Source organism: Pelophylax lessonae (genome assembly GCF_965119305.1).
Source record: "Pelophylax lessonae genome assembly, chromosome: 2".
NCBI classification, from domain to species: domain Eukaryota; kingdom Metazoa; phylum Chordata; class Amphibia; order Anura; family Ranidae; genus Pelophylax; species Pelophylax lessonae.
Window position 1 is genome coordinate 387,232,598 of NC_138769.1, and position 21,077 is coordinate 387,253,674.

A 21,077-nucleotide genomic window follows, 5' to 3' on the forward strand; every position below is an offset into this window, starting at 1 on the left:
GCACTGATCGCCCCGTGGGGGCAATACCAGCTAATGTATGCCTTCCCTCCTCTCGCGTTACTGCCAAGACTTCTTCGCAGGATAGAGGAAGGAAGGAATTCCAGTAATTCTGGTAGCTCCGGACTGGCCTCGTCGAGCTTGGTACGCCGACATGGTCAGACTGGTGGCGGACGTCCCGTGGAGACTTCCTCTCAGGGAGGATCTACTGTCTCAGGGACCGATCTTCCATCCTGCTTTACGATCGCTGGCTTTAACGGCCTGGCTATTGAGACCCAGGTGCTGAAGGACAAAGGTTTGTCAGCTTCAGTTATTCCTACTCTAGTTGAAGCAAGGAAAGCGACTTCCAGAAAGATTTATCATCGCACATGGAAGTCCTACATTGCATGGTGTGAACCTTTGGGGTTCCGTCCTCGGTCTTATTCGATTAGTTGAATATTGGCTTTTCTGCAACAAGGGGTTGAGCAGAAACTGGCCTTGAGTACTATCAAGGGTCAGGTCTCAGCATTAGCTATCTTCTTTCAGAAGCCTTTGGCTACTCATTCCTTGGTGCGGAATTTCATCCAGGGGGTGCGACATCTGGCTCCGCCAGTGCACGCGCCGTTACCCCCCTGGGATCTTAATTTAGTGTTGTCGGTTCTTCAGAAACCTCCCTTTGAAGATATTAGGGAGATTCCTCTACCTACGTTGTCCCAGAAGGTGGCCTTCTTGGTGGCTATTACTTCTGCACGCAGGGTGTCAGAACTGGCCGCATTATCTTGTCGTTCACCATATCTGGTGGTTCATAGAGATAAGGTGGTTCTTCGTCCGAATCCATCCTTCCTACCAAAAGTGGTTTCAGAATTTCATCTGAATGAAGAAATTGTATTACCTTCCCTGTGTCCTAAGCCCAGTCATCCTCGGGAGTTTGCTTTACACTCTTTGGATGTGGTCCGGGCGATCAGGGTATACTTGAAAACGACAGACTCGTTTCGCAAGACGGATTCACTTTTTGTGATCCCAGATGGACCCAAAAAGGGGTTGCCTGCATCTGCCGCGACCATTTCCAGATGGATCAGACAGACGGTAGTACAGGCTTATGCTATTAAGGGTCGGGAGCCCCCGTTCCCTGTTAAGGCGCACTCCACTCTGGCACTTAGTGCGTCATGGGCCTTTCGCCATCAGGCGTCAGTGGTCCAGGTGTGCAAGGCGGCTACCTGGTCGTCGGTGCATACCTTTACTAAACATTATAAAGTTGATGTAATGGCATCGTCTGATGCCTCGTTTGGCCGCAAGGTTTTGCAGGCCGCAATTTGAGGAGACCAGCGGTCTACCTCGAGGGTTTTTTCCGTTGGAAAATTTTTCTTTAGTCTCATTCTTTGTTTATAATGAGCCTTTAAAACTTCTAGTTTGGCACCGGTTGGGCCTTCTAGATTGGATTTGATTTTGTCAATCCCACCCCTCATTTGTGGCACTGCTTCTGGATGTCCCAGCTCTTGAGAATCAAGAAGACTACGTCTGTCAATGAGCGATAGAGAAAAATGGATTTTTGTAAGATCTTACCGTAAAATCCTTTTCTCTTAAGCTCATTGACAGACGTAGTACCCGCCCCTCTATCATTGAGTTGGGTTGGGTTAAATTCTCTGTACTGCTTTAAAACAGAACTGATTCCCTGTAGCAGAGAGAGGGAGGATATACCCTCAGGGACTGCCCCTAAGGTGGAGCCAGAACGTTTTGTCTTTCTGCCTAGTCCTACTCCTGCGGAGACAACATAACCCAGCTCTTGAGAATCAAGAAGACTACGTCTGTCAATGAGCTTAAGAGAAAAGGATTTTACGGTAAGATCTTACAAAAATCCATTTTTAATTTGGAGGTAGTAGGTTTGAGGATGTTTAGGCCTAGGATTAAAGACTTGGAGTGGTGTACCTTATAATATGAAAGATTGCTAAATTCCGTAAGTAGCTCATATACATATGGAAGTGATGTTTGGGGGTTTGTCAGCATTAGGATAATGTCATCTGTGAACAAGTTGATGATGTGGGGTTTCTGAATAGGAAACCGGTTACTAGTGGATGGGAACGAATCCTTTAGGCCAGCGGTTCTATCATCAGGTTGAAAGTTGTAGGGGAAAGTGGGCACCCCTGCCTCATGCCATTTATTATAGAGAAGGGTTTAGAGAGTAAGCTTACGGTGTACACCTGTTCCGAGGGAGACGAGTATAACGCCAGTATAGCAGAATAGATCCCTGAAATCCAAATTTATTAAGTACACAAGACATATACCCCCCAATGAACTCAATCAAATGCCTTCTCTGCATCTATAGAAAGTAGCAAAAAAGGCGTTCAGGAGTGTTCTGCATAATGCACAGCATTGAGTACTCATCTTGTGGCATCGGAGGTTTGCCATCTCTGGACAAAGCCCATTTGGTCCAGTGTAATCAAGTGTGGTATTACTACTTTCAGTCTATGTGCTAAGGTTTTGGCGTATAGCTTAATGTCTGTGTTGAGCAGAGATATAGGTCAGAAGTTGGCCGGGCAATCAGGATTCTTTCCTGGCTTAGGAAGTGACGATGTGTGCTCTCAACATCTAAGGGCGACTTCTGCATGGCAGCATTAAACAGTGTGGCTAGATAGGGGCTTAGAATGGCGGGGAATATGTGGTAGTATTCATTGATATACCCATCGGGGCCAGGAGATTTTCCGCATGGCTTTGTTTTAATTACTTTTTGTATCTCTGGAAAAGAGAACGGTCGGTTCAGTTCAGTTACTTCAGAAGAGGATAAAGAGGGGAGCTGTCAGGGAGGCTCTGCCAGAAGACAAGTTAATACCCGCAGGCGAGTCCCTGTTCCTCGAACCTCCCAAAGAAAAGGTGCGTTAGCGTGTGCTATCATGCGTGCGCATCTGTATGCGCACAGGTGAACCAATATGTGCCGGAATGCGAACGGTTGTGTCGGCTTTTGAAACCCTCGAACAACTGTTTACCTCTGCATCCATTCTAAGACATTCAGATCCAATCAGCAGTAGGAACAGTACTTTCTCAACGCCAGGGCGGGCAAAGCCCTTCTGCACCCAGTTGCATTCTTTTCTCTTAAACTTTCACCGGCAGAAAAGAATTGCGATGTAGGGGACAGTGATCTTCTTGCAATTAAAGCTGCACAAGAAGAGTGGAGATATCTCCTGGAAGGGGAAGCTCACTCCATATTCCTTTTTACAGACCATAAGAACCTTGAATACTTGAGAACAGCAAAACGTCTGAGGCCACGTCAAGCCCGGTGGGCATTGTTCTTTTCAAGGTTTTCCTTCCATATAACATTCAGGCCCGGGTCAAAAAATACCAAACCTGACGCTCTCTCGCATGTTTGGTGACCCTGAGGAAATAGAGCTTCCTGACACCATTCTTTCCTCTGCAAACTTCCTCTTGTTGCAAGAAGACATTAGCTCCCAAATTAAACAGGCCTATGTGGGACTTTCCTCACCCCCTGAGACATCCTTGCTAATAAAGGAATGGACTTTTATGGCACCAAGATAAAAATCTTTGTTCCAGAGGAAATACGTGTCCCTGTTCTGAGTTTAGGCAACGGCCACGCATACGCAGGTCATTTCAAGGCCAGTAAGACAACTGTGCTGGTACTACGCACATTCTGGTGGCCCCATCTGGAGAAGGACTGCAGGAAATATGTGGTGGCATGCACCACATGTACCCGAAACAAGTGTAACAGGACCAAAGCAAAGGGTCTGCTTAAACCACTGCCAATACCGGACAGACCATGGAGAATGATTTCAATGGATTTCATTGTGCAACTTCCTCCACCAAAAGGTTATACAGCTATCTATGTAGTCATTGATTGGCTGTCCAAAATGGCACATTTCCTACCTATAAATGGCACACCATCTGCTCTGGAAACAGCACGGATTTTCATCAAGGAAATGGCGAGGCTCCATGGAGTTCCAGTTAATATTGTATCTGATCAGGAGGTGCAATTCACCTCAAGATTTTGGAAAGTTCTCTCGGAAACTCTGGAGATTGAATTGTCCTTTTGCTCAGCCTATCATTCCCAAACTAATAGTCAAACGGAAAGGACCAACCAGACTCTAGAGCAATATTTATGTTGCTTTTCCCCCTTCTCCCAAGATGACTGGGTATCATTACTTCCACTAGCTGAATTTGCTTACAACAACTCCAACCATTCCGCTACCAAACAATCTCCATTCTTTGCAAACTATGGCTTTCATCCGTCATTTCTACCAACTACAATCCCTAAATGCTCTGTTCCAGCTGTGAAAGAAACAGTAACTTTCTTGGAATCCTACAACAAGCTGTTACAGGAAGCAATAACCAAAGCGCAGGAGTACAAAAAAAGAGCATTTGACAGGAAAAGATGTGGGGAATTATGCCTGGAACCTGACGACCGGGTATGGTTGTCCACGGTCAACTTAAAATTAGCTTGTCCTTCAAGGAAACTGGGACCTAAATTTGTGGGGCCATTCCCGATGAAAAGAAGGATCAATAGTGTGGCTTATGAATTGGAATTACCATCCTCCTTTAAGTTCCACCCAGTCCTTCATGTGATCCTACTAAAACCTGCCAATCCCAACCCCTTTCCTGAATGAAATAGAGGCCCACCTGAGCCGATAATAGTGGGCGGGGAAGAAGAATATGAGGTTGAGGCGATTATGGACTGCAGAAAAAGGAGAAACCAAATCGAATACCTAATCAAATGGAAAGGATATGGTCCTGAGGACAATTCTTGGGAACCCGAAGACTAATCCAAGCATTTAAACAGGCCCACCCAGAAAGGATGGCCCAGTTGGGCATCCAGAGGCTGCCTATTGGGAGGGGGCCATGTCAGAAAGGCTCTGTCGGAAGACACGTTAATACCCGCAGGTGAGTCCATGTTCCTCGAACCTCCCAAAGAAAAGGTGCATTAGCCCGTGCATCTGTATGCGCACAGGCAAACCAATTTGAATGGATGTGCACATGCACGCACAATTGTGCGCAGTGCATCCTGTGTCAGATGAAGGGGCCAAACGGGCAATTTAAGCTGGATCTGCACCTAGGATCAGTGCTGTCTCATCTGTGATTGTCCTGTTCCTGGTCACCTGCATCTGCTCTTGAAATACTGACCCGGCTTGCCTCTGACTATTCCTGCTGATGATTTTTTAAATTATAATGTGATCCATAGTAATCTGCGAACACATCCGCTATATGCTGGGGATTGATTCGTTTTAGTTTTGAAGAGGGATGGTAAAGATTTTGGCTTTAATTCTGCAGGACTTGAAGCTAAAAACATCTCCGCTTTATGTGAAGAGTAGTGCTGCAGTCTAAGTTGGCAGATCATAAAGTCATGGTTGTCTTGTAGGAGGGAACTGAGCTCTAGACGGAGCTTAGAAAGTGTAAAGGCTCTACCTGGGTCAGAATGGGACTTATTTATGCGTGCAAGTTCCTGCAGTTCTTTCAGTGTGTTTTGGAATTTAACCAATTTAGCTTTTTTAGCTTTAGCCCCTAGCTGAGTTAGGATCCCGCAGGCATACACTTTTTGCGCATTCCAAAGGGAGAAGATGTCTGCATCGGGGGTATCGTTCATAAGAAAGCAATCACAGAGACGTTGAGTGAACACATTGGCAGTCATCTGCTCCTTGATAAGCCTGTTGCATCTCCATAGTAAGGAGGGGCGGCAAGAATCTGATTCAGAGATTGTGATGGAGATAGCCGTGTGGTCAGATCACGTGATATCTGCAATCTCAGAAGAAAATACTTTTTGCAGTAGCCACTTATCCACTAAAAAAAGATCAATTCTAGAATAAGAATTAAACCTGAGGGAATAGTAGGTGTAGTCACGCTCTGAGGTGCATAAGCACCTCTAAACGTTATAAACATCTTCATATTGCAAAATATCGGACAAAACAAAGTTACGTGGTTTTCTGTTTTGAAGTGGTATCTAGCTGAGTGTCAACCACCGAATTCATGTCAGCACATACTATTAAGCTACCTTAATTATATTTAGCAATACATTTAAAGGGTTTGTGGAAAAACTTAGCCTGGCTGGAATTGAGTGCATACGCCCCTACAATAGTGTATTCCTTATCGTTGATCGTACATACCAGAATTAAATACCGGCCATTTTCATCTATGACGAACGAATGGCGCTGGAAAGCAACAGTGTTCTTAATAGCTATGAGAACACCTTTTTTTTTTTTTTTTTTTTTTTTTTAGGTGTAAGTAGCTGAAAAAATAAAAGGGAAGTCTTTGTGACCTCATTTTGGAGTAGCTGACGTCTTGAAGTGGATTTCTTGGACTATCATAACATCAGCCTTAGAGTTTGTGGCTTCTTTCCACATTGAGAAACGCTTGGCAGGGTATTTTAAGCCATGGGCATTGATGGATAGCAAATGTGTAAAAAAATTAATTCTAACCCGCGCTTAGAACTATCAATGAAAAGTGTTATTGCAGCTGCTGTTCACTAGGTAGAAACCAAGAAAATTAATAAAATGCCAAAAAACAGCACTTGCAATGGTGTAAATGTCAAGAAATAAGGTGAATGTAGGAAACATCTATAATTTAAATCAGGGGTGGGGAACCTACGGCCCGCGGGCCATATGCGGCCCCTGAAATCATTTGGTCTGGCCCCCCGTGCCGCTTGGTCTGTCTGTCGCAGCTGAGCTGTCAGAACGGAGCCAATGTTTCTTGTATAGTTCCGGCTCCTTTCTGTCTGAGTGAGTCACAGGTGGAGTGATATCAAATGCACTTCGCCTGTGAGGAGACTGACCGAGATACAGGAACCTGTATCTTCCTCCAGCGCGGCGCTGCTCCTGAGTCTTTAGCCAGCATTTCCCACCAGCAGTACCCACAGCAGTAACAGCCAGCACTACCAGCCTGAGCCAGCAGTACCCACAGCAGTACCAGCCAGCACTGCCAGCCTGAGCCAGCAGTACCCACAGCAGTAACAGCCAGCACTACCAGCCCGAGCCAGCAGTACCCACAGCAGTACCAGCCAGCACTGCCAGCCTGAGCCAGCAGTACCCACAGCAGTACCAGCCAGCAGCACCCACAACATAGCAGTTCTTTTCAAAACTTACAACGGCAAAGGGTTGACTGTGCTCCAGACTGACCGAAAACCTGGAAAACCAGTTGCAAGTAGCAACATCATCAATACCAGCTAACATCACACACCTCACCAAAGAGACGCAGTTCCAGCCATCACATTAGGGGTGAGTTATTAAATGTTTGACCGAATATAACCGGCTCATTTTTAAGTTTATAATTTTGTATGGCCCCCGAATGATGTTATAAATATCCAAATGGCCCTTGGCAGAAAAAAGGTTCCCCACCCCTGATTTAAATAATGTAGAGTGCAATTGTGCTACACCAAATATTAACAACAAATGCCATCAATTAATGGAATAATTAAAGTGCAATAGTGCTAAATGCAAAATATGCACAGTCAAAATAACTGCTGCTAAAGTGCAGAAAGTGGTATAAATAATGTCCAAAATTGGGTAAACAGTCCACTCAAAGTGCAACTTCAATAAGGTGTTGAAGTCAAAAAGAAGGTGCTTGAGGTGCTCCACGCAGTGGAAAAGTGCTTCAAAAACCCTCTTGGGGATCCACTCACCAGAACTAAATGGTTAATGGGCCTTGAACATGAGAAAACCAGTGGCCCTCCAGCGTAGTATGACCCCTTCTGGGAAGTGACGTCACTTCCTGCATCTCGTGGAACGCACGCTGGAGCGTTCCCGGAAGGAGATGGTGATTGTTTTAATGTGGTTTTTATACGCTTTTACCCTTTATCATGTGTGAGTATTTTTAAACTTGCATTTTCAAATAAAATACTTTGCGGGCTTCACTATTTTTGGTCCATTCCTTCCTTTTTGAGTGAATATCGATGGTTTCACAATATTGGAGGCTGGAGGTTTACTGATCCATTTACTTCAGAGGCTTATCCATCTTTTGGGTAACCCCAGAAGGGGTCATACTACGCTGGAGGACCACTGGTTTTCTCATGTTCAAGGCCCATTAACCATTTAGTTCTGGTGAGTGGATCCCCAAGAGGGTTTTTAAAGCACTTTTCCACTGCGTGGAGCACCTCGAGCACCTTCTTTTTGACTTCCGCACCTTATTGAAGTTGCACTTTGAGTGGACTGTTTACCCAATTTTGAACATTGTATATACCACTTTCTGCACTTTAGCACCAGTTATTTTGACGGTCCATATTTTGCATTTAGCACTATTGCACTTTATGCACAAAATGATTGTCATTTAGTTTTGGCACTATTGCACTTTAACTATTCCATTAATTGATGGCATTTGTTGTTAATATTTGGTGTAGCACAATTGCACTCTACATTATTTAAATTATAGATGTTTCCTACATTCACCTTATTACATGACATTTACACCATTGCAAGCGTTGTTTTTTGGCATTTTATTGATGGATAGCAGTTGAAGGGACATTGGGGTGGTAGAAGGATGTTATGTCAAAAATCTTCTAAGAGACATGTCTTAAGCAGGAGCGTGTAGCGACCATGAGAAATTGGGAGCGTAAGTTCTTTGGTGTGGTTTGGGGAACTTATTCCAAGTTGAAAAAAAAGTATGCTTGGCAAGTCTAGTGCCTTGATGGTGTCAATAAGAGGAAAGACTAGAATGGCAGAAAATAGAAGGAGATAGCCATAATGAACGATAAGAAACAAGTACAAAAAATAAAAAAGAGAACATGGTGCAGCTCAACTGCCGGATATGTGGGGGGTTTACTCAGCAAAGAGAGAGAACAAAAAAAAGTATTTTGCATCTCCCGGGGGGGGGGGGGGGGGGTAAACGGCTTGAAGGGAGATATATAGACCTAGGTGGTATTACCCAGCATTTGTTGTTGCTTGGTGTCGTACTTGCCAGGATTGGTGTTCTGATCTCCAGAGGATCTAAGAGGAGGGTGAGAAGCATTAATGTTTGGTGGGTCTTCTGGAATTATTTTCCATTCTTTAAGAGAGTGGAGTCCTTCCTTGAATGTGTTGATGGTAAATGTGGAACCCTCTCGTTGGATTTTCAATGTGGCCGGGTACTTCCATTGATTTTCGATGTCATGGTTCCTCAAGGCTTTCGTGATGGATATCCATTTTTTGCATCTTTGCAAGGTGTGAGCAGAGAGATCAGGAAGCACTTTAATTGATGCAACTCGCTCTGGGAGGTGATCTTTTTTACGGAAAGCCGAAATTATGGTTTCTTACGCTGCTTGATAGTAGTGCATCCGTAAAAAGACATCTCTGGGCACCTCTGGAGGGAGAAATTGAGGTTTGGGAATTCAGTGAATACAGTCCATTGTGAGATCTTCGGACGATGGAGATGGCGCTACAGCGTGAAACAGGTCTCGGACATAGTGCGGAAGGTTGCACTCGGGGATGCCTCTCCGTTTTAAGTTGTTATGTCTGGAGCGGTCCTTCAGGTCCGCTGCTTTAGATTTGAGCCACACAATGTCCTCAGAATGAGCTGCATGCGCATCCACTATGTCATTGTAAGATGCCATGCATGTGCTCATTGAGTCTTCTAGGTAGCTTACACTCTCACCTAGATCTTGAATCTCTGCATTGCATTTTTTGAAAAATGCAAACATGTCTGCTTGAAGGGATGAGCGGAGGGATAGCCGCATGTCCTTCATGTCTGTGTCTGACATGGGCTGTCCCACAGTGGAGAAGGATGCACATACCTCCATGTAGGATTCCACAGGCTTTTCCATCTAGGATTCACACTGTGGGTGTGTTTTAACTGGGCTTCTGGAGCTGGGAGATGTGGATGGCGATCCATCTGTATTTTCTGTTGGATCTGCTGCGTCTGCGGCTGTCTGGTGATAAAGAAAGGTTGCTGCCGCTAGAGGTCCATTGCCGGGCAGGAGCGATTGTTCCCCATTTTGTTGAGGACTCTTGTGGACCAGAGTGAAAAAAACAGACAATTTCTTCAGTTGTGGGTCCTCTTGGCGTTGGCGCAACATCCTGGGTGTGTGTGGGGGTGATTAAGATCCTAGTGGTTTGTCGGGTCTGCGCTGGGAGGGGGATATAGGCCGTTTCCCCTGTGTGTGCTGAGGAGCTAAGGACTCATGCGGCCAGCCAGGTCAGCAGTCACCACCCGCATCCCCCCCCCCCCCCCCCCACACACACATTTACATTTTTGTGTTTATAAGAACACTTAGATGACTATATGTGATATTTTTTTCTTTAATTAGGGCTTTATAGCCCATAATAACTAGGTAGGCTTCATTCAACAGAAATTCAAATCGGTTTACCGGAATGTTTACCACCACATACTGTTCTATGAAATCTTGATTCTTAATTGTGCTAGCAGCAGTTACATTTAGTTTTTTTTTAAGTGTGTATATTCTCCTTACATCCTGCAACATGTGGGTGGGCTTTAGTGCACATTTGCTGGAATGTGTTCTGGAACAAACATTAACTACTGGCAGTAATATTTTTCCCCAAATTGTACTTTTCTTTCCAGTTTGATTTATTTTCAGTTAAAAAAAAAACTTTTATCAGAGGGTAAGGCTGTGCAAAACTGATGTTTCGGTTACAGCTGGATACCAATGGACTGAATACAGTTTGGGCTTTGTGGAAAGATCTTTTGGCCTAAAGTAGTAAAGTTTCAAGAGGTGTCCTTTTTTTTACATTTTATTTTTTATAAGGGTGCAAGTATAAATACAAAATACAATTTTTAAAATGATTGTAAGGCTTCTTTCACACGGCCGCTCAGTTTATGTCATCCGCTGCTGCACTTTTTTTTTTTTCTGCATATCATCCCATCCGTTTGCGGGTGATATACGGACATAATGCATGTCAATGGGATTGCGGATGACCATCCGCTGACATCCGATTTGCGTCCTTTAAGTTCTGTTCCATTTTTTGGAATGGAACAGAACCTTATTTTTTCTTCCGTTTAAAAAACGGAAGACGCAAAATCGGATGACACCGCTGACATCCGCAATCCCATAGACATGCATTATGTCCGTATATCATCCGCAAACGGATGGGATGATATGCGGACATATGGACCGGATGACACAAATGTCATCCGTGTCCGTAAAAATAAAAAAAAAATAAAAAGTGCCGCTGCGGATCGCAATACGGTCCGCTCAGTGTGAAAGGAGCCTAAAGTCTCATTTTCTATTCCTATAAAAATAACAAACATGTTCTACTTACTTGCTCTGTTGCAGTGGATTTGCAGCCTGGATCCTCCCCTTCTCGGTTTCCTCTTCTGTTCTCCTGGCCCCTCCCTCCTGTTCAGTACCCCCACAGCAAGCAGCTTGTTGTGGAGGCACCCAAGCCATTCAGACACGGAGCCCCGACCCGGCCTCACCCTCCTCTCTCTCCTGATTGGCTAGCTAACTTTGACAGCCAATGGCACCGATGCTGTGTCTTAACCAATCAGGAGGGAGAATCTCTGATGGCTGAGAAACTCGTGGAAATTGCTAGACAGAGAGGGACCTCAGGTAAGTGTTAGGGGGGGCCGAGGGGGGCTGCTGCACACAGAAGTTTTTTTTATCTTAATGCAAAGAATTAATTAAGATAAAAAAAACATCTGATTTTACAACTCCTTTAAGCTCAGTACACTTAATGATTTGACAAATGACACTTGAATGACTTTAGCATTTCATTTGCTTTTGACATTCAATATTGGAAAAAGTGCACTTCCCTGAATAAAAACCACATACATTGTTGAAATTAGTTTATTCAAGAGAACATTTTCCATCATTGCGGTCGAAAATGAACATCGACAAGACCCCACTTATAATTAGAAAATCGAACAAAGGTTCTTAACACAAAAAAATTCAAACAAAGTTCTAGTAGTGTATAGCCAGCTAAGTACAATCCACTCAGAAATGGAACATCACAGTTGTCAAACTTTGAAATATAGGTACAGTATATTCTTTACACATTTGGTTTTCAAGCAAAGCGCATTGTAATATTGTTGCCAGCTGATTTTTATTAAATGGGAGGCCCGAGGTTTTGGACATTTCCAAACATTTTCTTTAGCCAACTCAAACATAAAAAAAAAAAATTGTGATTACATGTTCTTCCTCTATAGGTACTGAGGGTGATACTTTGAATATATGCTATTTTTGCCCGGTATCCACGGGTCCAAGTACCACACGGTCGGGAAGGTTTGAAATTTAGGCTGCCAGCTTTGCGGCCTCCCAGCTGGATCCTGGATGGGGTGGCCCAAGTTGCAGCGGCTGAAGCTGTCATTCTTTTCCCCCGTGATATCCATATCCCCTCTGCTTCCCGGGCTGTTCGCAGGTTCCTGGTGGATCGTGCTCCCATTTCCAGGCAGCCAAAACTTTAGGCCGTGGCTTTGCAGCCTACTCGGCCGTGCAGCCAAAAAATTTAGGCCGTGGCTTTGCAGCCTACTAGGCCACCCCCTTCTGGTAGGGCGGCTCTGGTGGGGGGAAAAGGGTCCCAGGCAGGTTTATCTGCCATGGTACTGTGGGGCATCCACTTTTCCTAGTGGCACTTTGGGGGCAGCATGTCTGCAGGTCTTCCCGCATCAGCGGTGGCCCCCCCTTATAGGGGTCCATTTGCGACCTCCTCTGCAGGCCTTTTTGGAAGGGCACCCACGGGAGATCCCCTTGCGGGGTTCTGTTGGGGGCCTGGGGGGCTTGAGTCACCGGCCCCCTGTAAGGGGTAAGGATGGCATTGGCTTTGGAAATGCAACCCCCGCCCTCTCCTGTCTCATCAGATCCTGCATCTGGTTCGGTCATTGGGGATGGGACCACCCTACGGGGTCTGAGTCCATGTTTCCCTGACCCATCAGACAGTGAGGATGATTCCTCCATGGCTGCCGCGCCAAACAAAAAGACGTTGGTAGATGCACTAATTGCGTCTGTGCAGGAGCCATTTATGTTGAAAGATGTAGCCGAGGCTGCTGTGGACATATCTGTTCCGTTTGTTACTCACAAGCCGCCCTGTGCGGTTAGGGTGTTCTCTTATCTAGCCTATTTTGACAGTTGTGTCTATAGGTGCTGGGTGTGTCCAATACGACCGACCCTTTGCTGTCCGGTATACCTTTGAGGAGATGTCTCTAAGGAAATGGACGGTCCCAGCGGTGGTGGGTTCCCCTATTTCCAGGTTGGCAAAGGCAACCATGTTTCTGGTGGTAGTATCCCTGGCTTTTAGGAATCTGGCTGACAGGCGGGCAGAATCTCGAAGGCCTGTTTACTACGGCTGGTGCTTTATTGTGGCCTTTTTTGGCCTCTGCTCTGGTATCTCAGACACTGACGGTGTGGGCGATGCTTTTGCGTCTGGCCATGGGGGGGCGACCAGTTCCCCCCCCACCTGTGGCGAACTGGTGTATCGGCTGGTCAAGGGTCTGCAGTTTTGTCTGCGATGCATCTTTGGATGCGATTCCCGTGAGTCTCTAAGTGATCTGTCTCGGCAGTGGTGCTTAGGCGTATTTTGTGGCTAAGGTGTTGGTCTGCGGATCAAACCTCCAAGAAGGCCCTGACTAAATTGCCTTTTCAGGGCGAGCACCTGTTCATGGCTAACCTGGATGATATCTTTAGGAGTCTGACGAGGGGTAAGATTACTTTCCTTCCACAGTCTGGGAAGGGGGAATGTACCTCGCCAGTGGCCTAAGACTTCCTTTTCAGCCCATAAGAAGTTTTTTTTCATCCCTTACAAACATCAGAAAAATATTCCCAACCCCTCAAAGCCTCTTCGGGAGGTTTCTAGCTGCCTTGGCCTTGCAATCAGAGAGCAGGCTTCTTCAGACCTGCAGAAAAGGCCCCTTGGGCATGAAGGTTTGCCCCCCATCCAAATCTGGGGTGGGGGGACATTTTCATTGGTTTTGGGGCCATGGTCAGCGACCAGTGGGTCCACGCGAGGGGATTGTATCTGCTCTTGTCCTCTGTAATTGTTTTTTCCTGCCACTGTGCACCTGTCCCCGGATCGGCTGCAAGCTCTGCTGTGGGCAGAGCAGGACTTGTTTTCCCAGGGCGTGATCGTCCCGGTTCCGGTGTTGGAATTTATTTGAGGGTTTTTATTCATGCCCTCTCATGGTTTCCAGAGGAGGGCAAGTTCATCTGATTCTTCACCTCAAGCCCTGAACTGTTTTGTGCGGGCGCAATAATTCAGGATATAGTCCTTACGGATGGTGGTGGTGTCCCTGCATCAAGGGGGTTCCTTGGCTTCTTTAGATATCAGATGCCTACCTGCACATTCCAATTTGCACCTGGCATCAGTGTTTTCTCCGCTTTGCTGTGAGAAAGGAGCACTATCAGTTTGTGGCGTTACCCTTCAGTCTAGCCTCTGCTCCTCGGTTCTTCACTAAAGTGTTGGCCCTGGTCCTAGTGTTGCTGCATCAGCAAGGGATAGCTGAGCTAGGGTACCTGGATGACCTCCTCTTGCGAGCCGAGTCTCCGTTGGCTCTTATGGACGATGTGGCAATTATGCTCTATGCTTTGTGGGAGATCGGGTGGCTTCTGAATTTTTGGGAGTTGCCCTGGTTCCAACCAGGAGATTCAACTGTTGCTAGGCCACACGTGGTCATCCCTTCGGACGTGCATGCGAGTGTTGGGCCTGATGGTGTCCACCTTTGAGGCGGTTCCATTTGCACAGTTCTACACGAGACTCCTTCAAAAGGAGATTCTGGTCAAATGGGACAATTGTCTCAAGTCGCTGGACAAGGTGATTTTTTTCAGACGACAAAGTGTTCTCTGGTCTGATGGCTGCACTCCCCGATCTTACTATGAATGCCCATCAATGTCTTGGAACTTTGAACTATCAGGGTTTGCCTGGATCATTGGACGGAGCAGCTTTGGGGGCTCCCAGTGCAGATTCAGTCAGACAACGCCACTGCTATGGCTTATGTGGATCAACAGGGCAGCACAAAGAGTGTGTTACCAGCCCTGGAGGTGTCCGGCATTCTCCGGTGGGCAGAATGGTTCGTTCCGGCCCTTTCCGCCATGCACATTTCCGGCATGGAAAATAGGCAGGTGGATTACCTCAGTCATCAGGCGTTGGACCAGGGGGATTGGTCCCTTCATCCTGGACGTGTTCCATTAGATTTGTCTGCGGTGGGGCACGCCCGAGGTAGATCTGTTGGCATCTCGGCTTAACAGAAGGATGCTGAGGTTCGTGGCCAGGTCGCTAGATCCTCTGGTAGATGCCACGGGCGCTCTGGTGGCTCCATGGAGCCGGTGCCATCTGATTTATGCCTTTCTTCTGCTCCAGTGTCTTTCATGACTTCTACGCAGGATGGAGGCCGAAGATATTCCAATCATTCTGGTGGCTCCGGACTGGCCTCGCCAGTCTTGGTATGCCGACCTGCTGCGGCTGGTCACCGACGTCCCCTATAGGCTTCCTGTCAGGGACGATCTGCTGTCTCAAGAGCCAATCTTCCATCCTGTTTTATGGTCGTTGGCTTTGACGGCCTGGCTGTTAAGAGTCAGATGCTGAAGGACAGGGACCTGTCTGGCTCTTTTATTCCGACTATGTTGAAGGCAACGAAATCTACATCTCGAAAGCTTGATCTTCGGACGTAGAAGGAATACATTTTAGGGTGTGAGGTTCAAGGAGTCCATCCTCTTTCCATTGTGGTGGCTCAGGTTCTGGCCTCTCTTCAACAGGGTGTTGATCAGAAACTGTCTTGAGCACCGTGAAAGGCCAAGTGTCTGCCTTGGCAGTCTTTTTTTTCAAAGACCTTTGGCTTCTTATTCATTGGTGCGTACATACCTTCAAGGGGTTTGTCATTTTACTCCACCTGTACGCTCTCCTCTGCCACTGTAGGATTTGAACCTAGTTCTGTCGGTTCTTTAAAAACCTCCCTTTGAAGACATACGGGAGATCCCTTTACTTACAATGTCACAAAGGTGGCTTTTTTGGTGTCTATCACCTCTGCTCGCAGGGTGTCGGAGTTGGCGGCTTTGTCATGTAGTTCTCCCTATCTGGTGGTTCACAGGGATAAGGTGGTCCTACGACCACCGGCGTTGTTCCTCCCGAAGGTTGTCTCTGATTTCCATTTGAATGAGGACATTGTGCTGCCCTCCTGGTGTCCCAGGCCAGCTCATCCCAGGGAAATTGCCTTGCATACTCTGGATGTTGTTCGAGCTATTCGGGTCTATTTGACAGCCGCTGAGTCCTTTCGGAGGTCAGACTCGCTCTTTTTGCTTACGGACAGGCCAAGGAAGGGGCTTCCTCTGCTACCATTTCCAGTTGGATCAGACAGACGGTGACTCAGCTTTATTCGCTTAGGGGTCAGGTTCCCCCCTTTCCCTGGACCTTCCGTCATCCGGTGTCAGTGGCGCAGGTGTGCACGGCGTCCACTTGGTCGTCGGTGTGTACTTTTTTCACAGTTATACTGCGATTTTAGAGGGTCTGTTTTTCCTTCTTGAGGGTGTGTTTCATGTTGGGCTCCAATTGTTCTAGTTGAACTACTATTACCTGGATTGGCTTTTGTTTAGCCTTGGGTTTGTTGTTCCCACACCTCATGTTTGGCACTGCTTTGGGACGTCCCTATGGTAAAGAATATGGAGCTGTGTCTGTCAATGAATGGAAGAGAAAATAGGATTCTTTGTACTCGTTTAAAATCCCTTTCTCTGAGTTCATTGACAGACACAGCACCCACCCTCTAAGTTTTTATGCTTCTGCTGCTGATTGTTATCTAATCAGAGAGGGGGATTGTGCCAGCTGAGGACAGCCCACAGGACGTAGTCAAGCTTTTGTGTTGTCTGCCTAGTCTTACTGCTTTAGAGGGCAGCAAAACCCTCTATGCTCATAAAGAATATGGCACTGTGTCTGTCAATGAATTAATAGAAAGGGATTTTTTAGTGAGTACACAAAAATCCTATTTTTCTATATATGCCTGGAGTTCACTTTTCGTCATGCATGTGCAATAGGGCAGATCTAGGTGCTGAAGTTATGTGAACAAGCACAGTCAAATCGCTCACTACCTATTATTCTCAGCCTCCCCTGAGAAAAGACCAATAGTAAATGAATTAACTATAATCTCTAGGTATGTACATGGCAGACAGAGCCACTCAGAAATACACCAGAAATTTAACATGAGTGCATTTGTGTGTTCACATTATTTTAATGTTCTTTCATGCTTGTGCTGTATATAAAATATGATTTTTTTTTCCATTAAAAAAAAAAGAAAATCTTGGCTTTTCTTCCCTCTCCATTTAGCAGCCAATAATTTTATTAAAGTGTGAAGCCTAGAAAGATTTTCACATCTCCCTAACACTTCTAAGCTAAACCTCATAATGCATCTCCTTTAACCCATCCACATCTGCAGACAGAGCAGTCACTAAGCTCTGTGCAGGTTGTGGTAGATGTGCTGACCAGCACTTTCAGTTAGACTGAACTGCAAGAGGACATTATCTTCATCTGAGGGCAACCTAGTTTAATCCAACGAACAAAAAGCCTGATTACTGCTGATTATCCCTTTTCTGGAAAACGGACATAGTTTATATCCCTTAGGCTATTGCAGCCATTAGCTATAGTGAGAGATGCTTTGCTGAATGTGGGCAAAGCGTATCTACAATGAATAGATGTTGCATCATAGGCAGGCTATGTTAACCAGCATGCTGACTGGGACATAGCCCAGTGATTAAAACCATTAAAAAGAACTGCAAACAAATCCCACAGACTCAGCAAAGTCATGAAGTAGATCTTCAATTAAATTAAACAAGGAGACACATGGCGCTTCCCAGGATTACAAATCGTAACCAAGCCCTGACCAAAGGTGAGGATAATGACCGATGTTAGAAATGTAAAAAGGCTTTACTGTCAGAAAAAAAAAGATGTATGACTGTGGCTTTGAGTTTATAGGAAATGATTTCATTTTGACTATATGCCACTAAGTATAATGCACTGTGTTTGCAAAGTTTAATTAAGTAATGATCTAACCTAAAAAGATTATAATTTGCTATCCTGATAAGATCTAATACAAGCACATGGCAGAGGTGGGGGCCCTGCTTTTATTCACTGAATTCATGGGCATAGTGTTTGACATCCCAGTATGTGTTGTGGCCCCTACAATGTCAGATAATTATTAACATATGTTTTGGTGGGTGTGCGGTCTTTTGGCACCAGTAAATCTGTCTTTGAATACGTCTTGATGCACTTATCCCCTTTTTCAGGCAGCCTTCCAAACAGAAGAAAGCCATCCAGACAGCCATCCGTAAAAACAAGGAAGCCAATGCGGTGCTGGCCAGGCTGAACAGTGAACTTCAGCAACAACTGAAGGTGAGAAATGCTTTCCAGATCTCATTTACACTGTGGGAATATGGCTGGGCTCCTTTTGTTACAGTTATGTTGAAAGAAATTTAGATGAGTTTTCACTTTTAAGCCCCATACACACGGGCTGAATGCCGGCCGACATCGGCCAGTTCAATCAAAACCGGCCAACATTCGGCCCGTGTGTTTGCCAGCAGGTCTGACAGAAGCCAGCCATTTGGCTGGCTCCTGTCAGACGAGCATGCTGGAAAACCAGCAGCCAACCGGTTCCCAATCAGCGCTCGTAGCCAATGGCTGAGAGCGCTGGTGGGAGGGCTCTAGCAGGCGGGCCATCCCCCTGTTTTTCACTAATATGTGGCTTTTGTGCTGCTAAGCCGCTAGGATACTGACCTGAGAAGCCTGGCCTCTGGCATGATGCAGTCCATCCTCAGAAGCCCATTTATTTTTAAAGAAAGTTTTTATTTTGAAACCCATCACAAATCTTGCATTAGCTAACAGCAATATAGCAGAGCAAAGTTACTCATTCTGACAGCTGGAACCCTAGCATTATTTATAGCCCTATGGTCTTCTTTCTTTAATTTAACAATTGGAACCACATCTGTTATAGGGCTTACCGTAAAGGCCAAGTCAAGTTTGGTTGGTCACCATTGCCATTGTTCAAATACACTGCCATGGCCCATTCCCCAGTCAACACATCCTGCGCTGAACGTTCTGTTTGCTTGGCAGAGGTATTTGGGCAACATTAATTAAATCAGGGATTCTCAAACTACGGCCCTCCAGCTGTTGCGGAACTACACATCCCATGAGGCATTGTAAAACTCTTACTTCCAAAGACATGACTAGGCACAATGGGAATTTTAGTTCCTGAACAACTGGAGGGCCATAGTTTGAAGACCTCTGGTTTAAATGCATGCAAGTAATTAGCATTTTGGAGGTGAGAGTTTAGAGAGCACTGAGGTGGCGCCGTGTGTACCCATAGAAGCACGTCATCTGGTGTGGGGATTCAATATCACTGTGGATTGAAGTTTATTAAGATTGGCCCAAGAGGCTGAATTGAGACTGTTTATTTGTTTACACACATTTTTAATTCTGTTTAAACTATCCGTTTAATGGTGGTGTACACTAGTACAAAGTTGATTTTTGGTATTTGTTAATTTGACAAACTTGGCACATTATATTGCAGTATATATGATTTTATGTGATCACTAAAAATATAGCTAGCAGCGCAACACTATTTATATATATTTCTTATTGGAAACACAATTTGTGCTAAGCTCAGCTGGTACCAATAATATTTTATTCATGTTGGTCATTTTATTTGTTTTTTGGGGGGATTTATATTTGCATTTTGATTGATATCGCACAAGTTACACTTTCACTTCAGTATCAGCCAGAAGTTACTGCCACACACAGCAGAGGTTCAGTTTCAGGCCCTGTCACTTAGATAAGACTTTTACTTGAGGCGTTACTGGAAAGAAAATAATTGCTCTCTATACAATTAGACACACATCAGGCTGCCTTTCCTTTAGTAAAGCCTATGCAACAATCTTTGTGTATTTGCACCCCCTGCCCCTGAAATCCTGAGCAGCCAACTGCTCCAGATTTGTATGCACAAAGCAGGGTGAATGAAGCATGGGGTGTTGAACTGCTAAGAGAATGACTTAAACAACTTCAGTGCTTCTGCTGTAAAAATTTGAGGATGAATGGCTGCACAGTGCGTGCAGCTACAGAGGTTAGTGAGGCCTAATTTTAAATCAAATTTACTGTTCGTTAAAAATATATAAAGACTTTAGTATTCATATGCCACAGGTTCACATTAAAAATGGTTTGATGTATGAAGACATCTTGAAAAAAACATCCTTTTTGCCAATTATGCTTGCCCTGTCGTGACTTTGGTATTTCAAATTTGCCCATATACTGTAAGATTAATGCAGTATATCTACCTGCAGCGTATTTTAATTTTTTTTCAATTTTCAGGAAGTCCATCAGGAAAGAATTGCCTTGGAAACCCAACTTGAACAGCTTCGTCCTCTTACTGTGTTATGACCTTGACCAAGAAGAAGTGACAGCAATACCACTAATAAGGACGTGGGAACTGTACATATCCAGTGACCTAAAGAAAGTTATTGTTATAACAAACATGGTGCTGATGCCAGTCAAGTTTGGAATGACATATGTTCACCTTGTTGCTTGTTTTATTAAAGAAGCAAAAAATATCTATGTTTTTAAATCAGTCTGGTTTAGTATTATCACTCCACATACTGTGTGGAACATGGAATGAATCATTGCTCAAGTCAGCACCACACACAAGGGCTACAGCTGAGACTTCTGCTGCACGCACTTATTTTTCTTTTACATGCATTCAGGGACCATTATATATTGATCCTTTTTAATTTGAACTTTTCAGCATATGTTATCTGATAACGTTCAGTTATGATTTCATATAATATATTTTGTTACTGCCACTGATTTTAATCAAGCAATTTTTACATTACGTGTTTAAATTTTAGGAGGTTTTTCAATATTAGAAATAAGTAATTGATGTACATGTTAATATGCGCTTTCTTTCTAGCAAGCTGGAAAAAATAACATAATGTACAGATTATCATTTCTAATATAAATGGAATCAAATGTCTAAAGAAAAGATTGTTTCCCATTGCAAAAAATAAATTTCCAAGTGTCTTGTCTGGCTGTGTTTCATTAAAAATGCAGCCACTTCTTCTGGCAGACACCTTTAATGCACAAAACATTTCTGTCTAACCTAAACTTGCTTACCTTGCTTAGACTGGCAGCCTTTCAATTTCATAGTTTATTAAGAGGAGAAAACATACATGAGGTTCCTATGCAAGTACTCTTCCTTCCAAGTGTCAATGCTTGGACCTGATATCA

The 21,077-nt window shown here is 44.8% G+C and overlaps 1 protein-coding gene across 2 annotated transcripts in view; it reads left to right on the forward strand.

Annotated features, from left to right (window-relative positions):
* Positions 1–20,690, forward strand: part of REPS2 (RALBP1 associated Eps domain containing 2) — a 281,085-nt gene extending 260,395 nt beyond the window's left edge. For both annotated transcript variants that reach the window (XM_082248503.1, XM_082248502.1), the window contains exons 19-20: positions 18,092–18,197; positions 20,166–20,690. In XM_082248503.1, the coding sequence (XP_082104629.1) occupies positions 18,092–18,197; positions 20,166–20,234 (175 nt within the window). In that variant the 3' untranslated portion in view covers positions 20,235–20,690. The remainder of the gene's footprint in view (positions 1–18,091; positions 18,198–20,165) is intronic.
* The last annotated feature ends 387 nt before the right edge of the window (positions 20,691–21,077 follow it).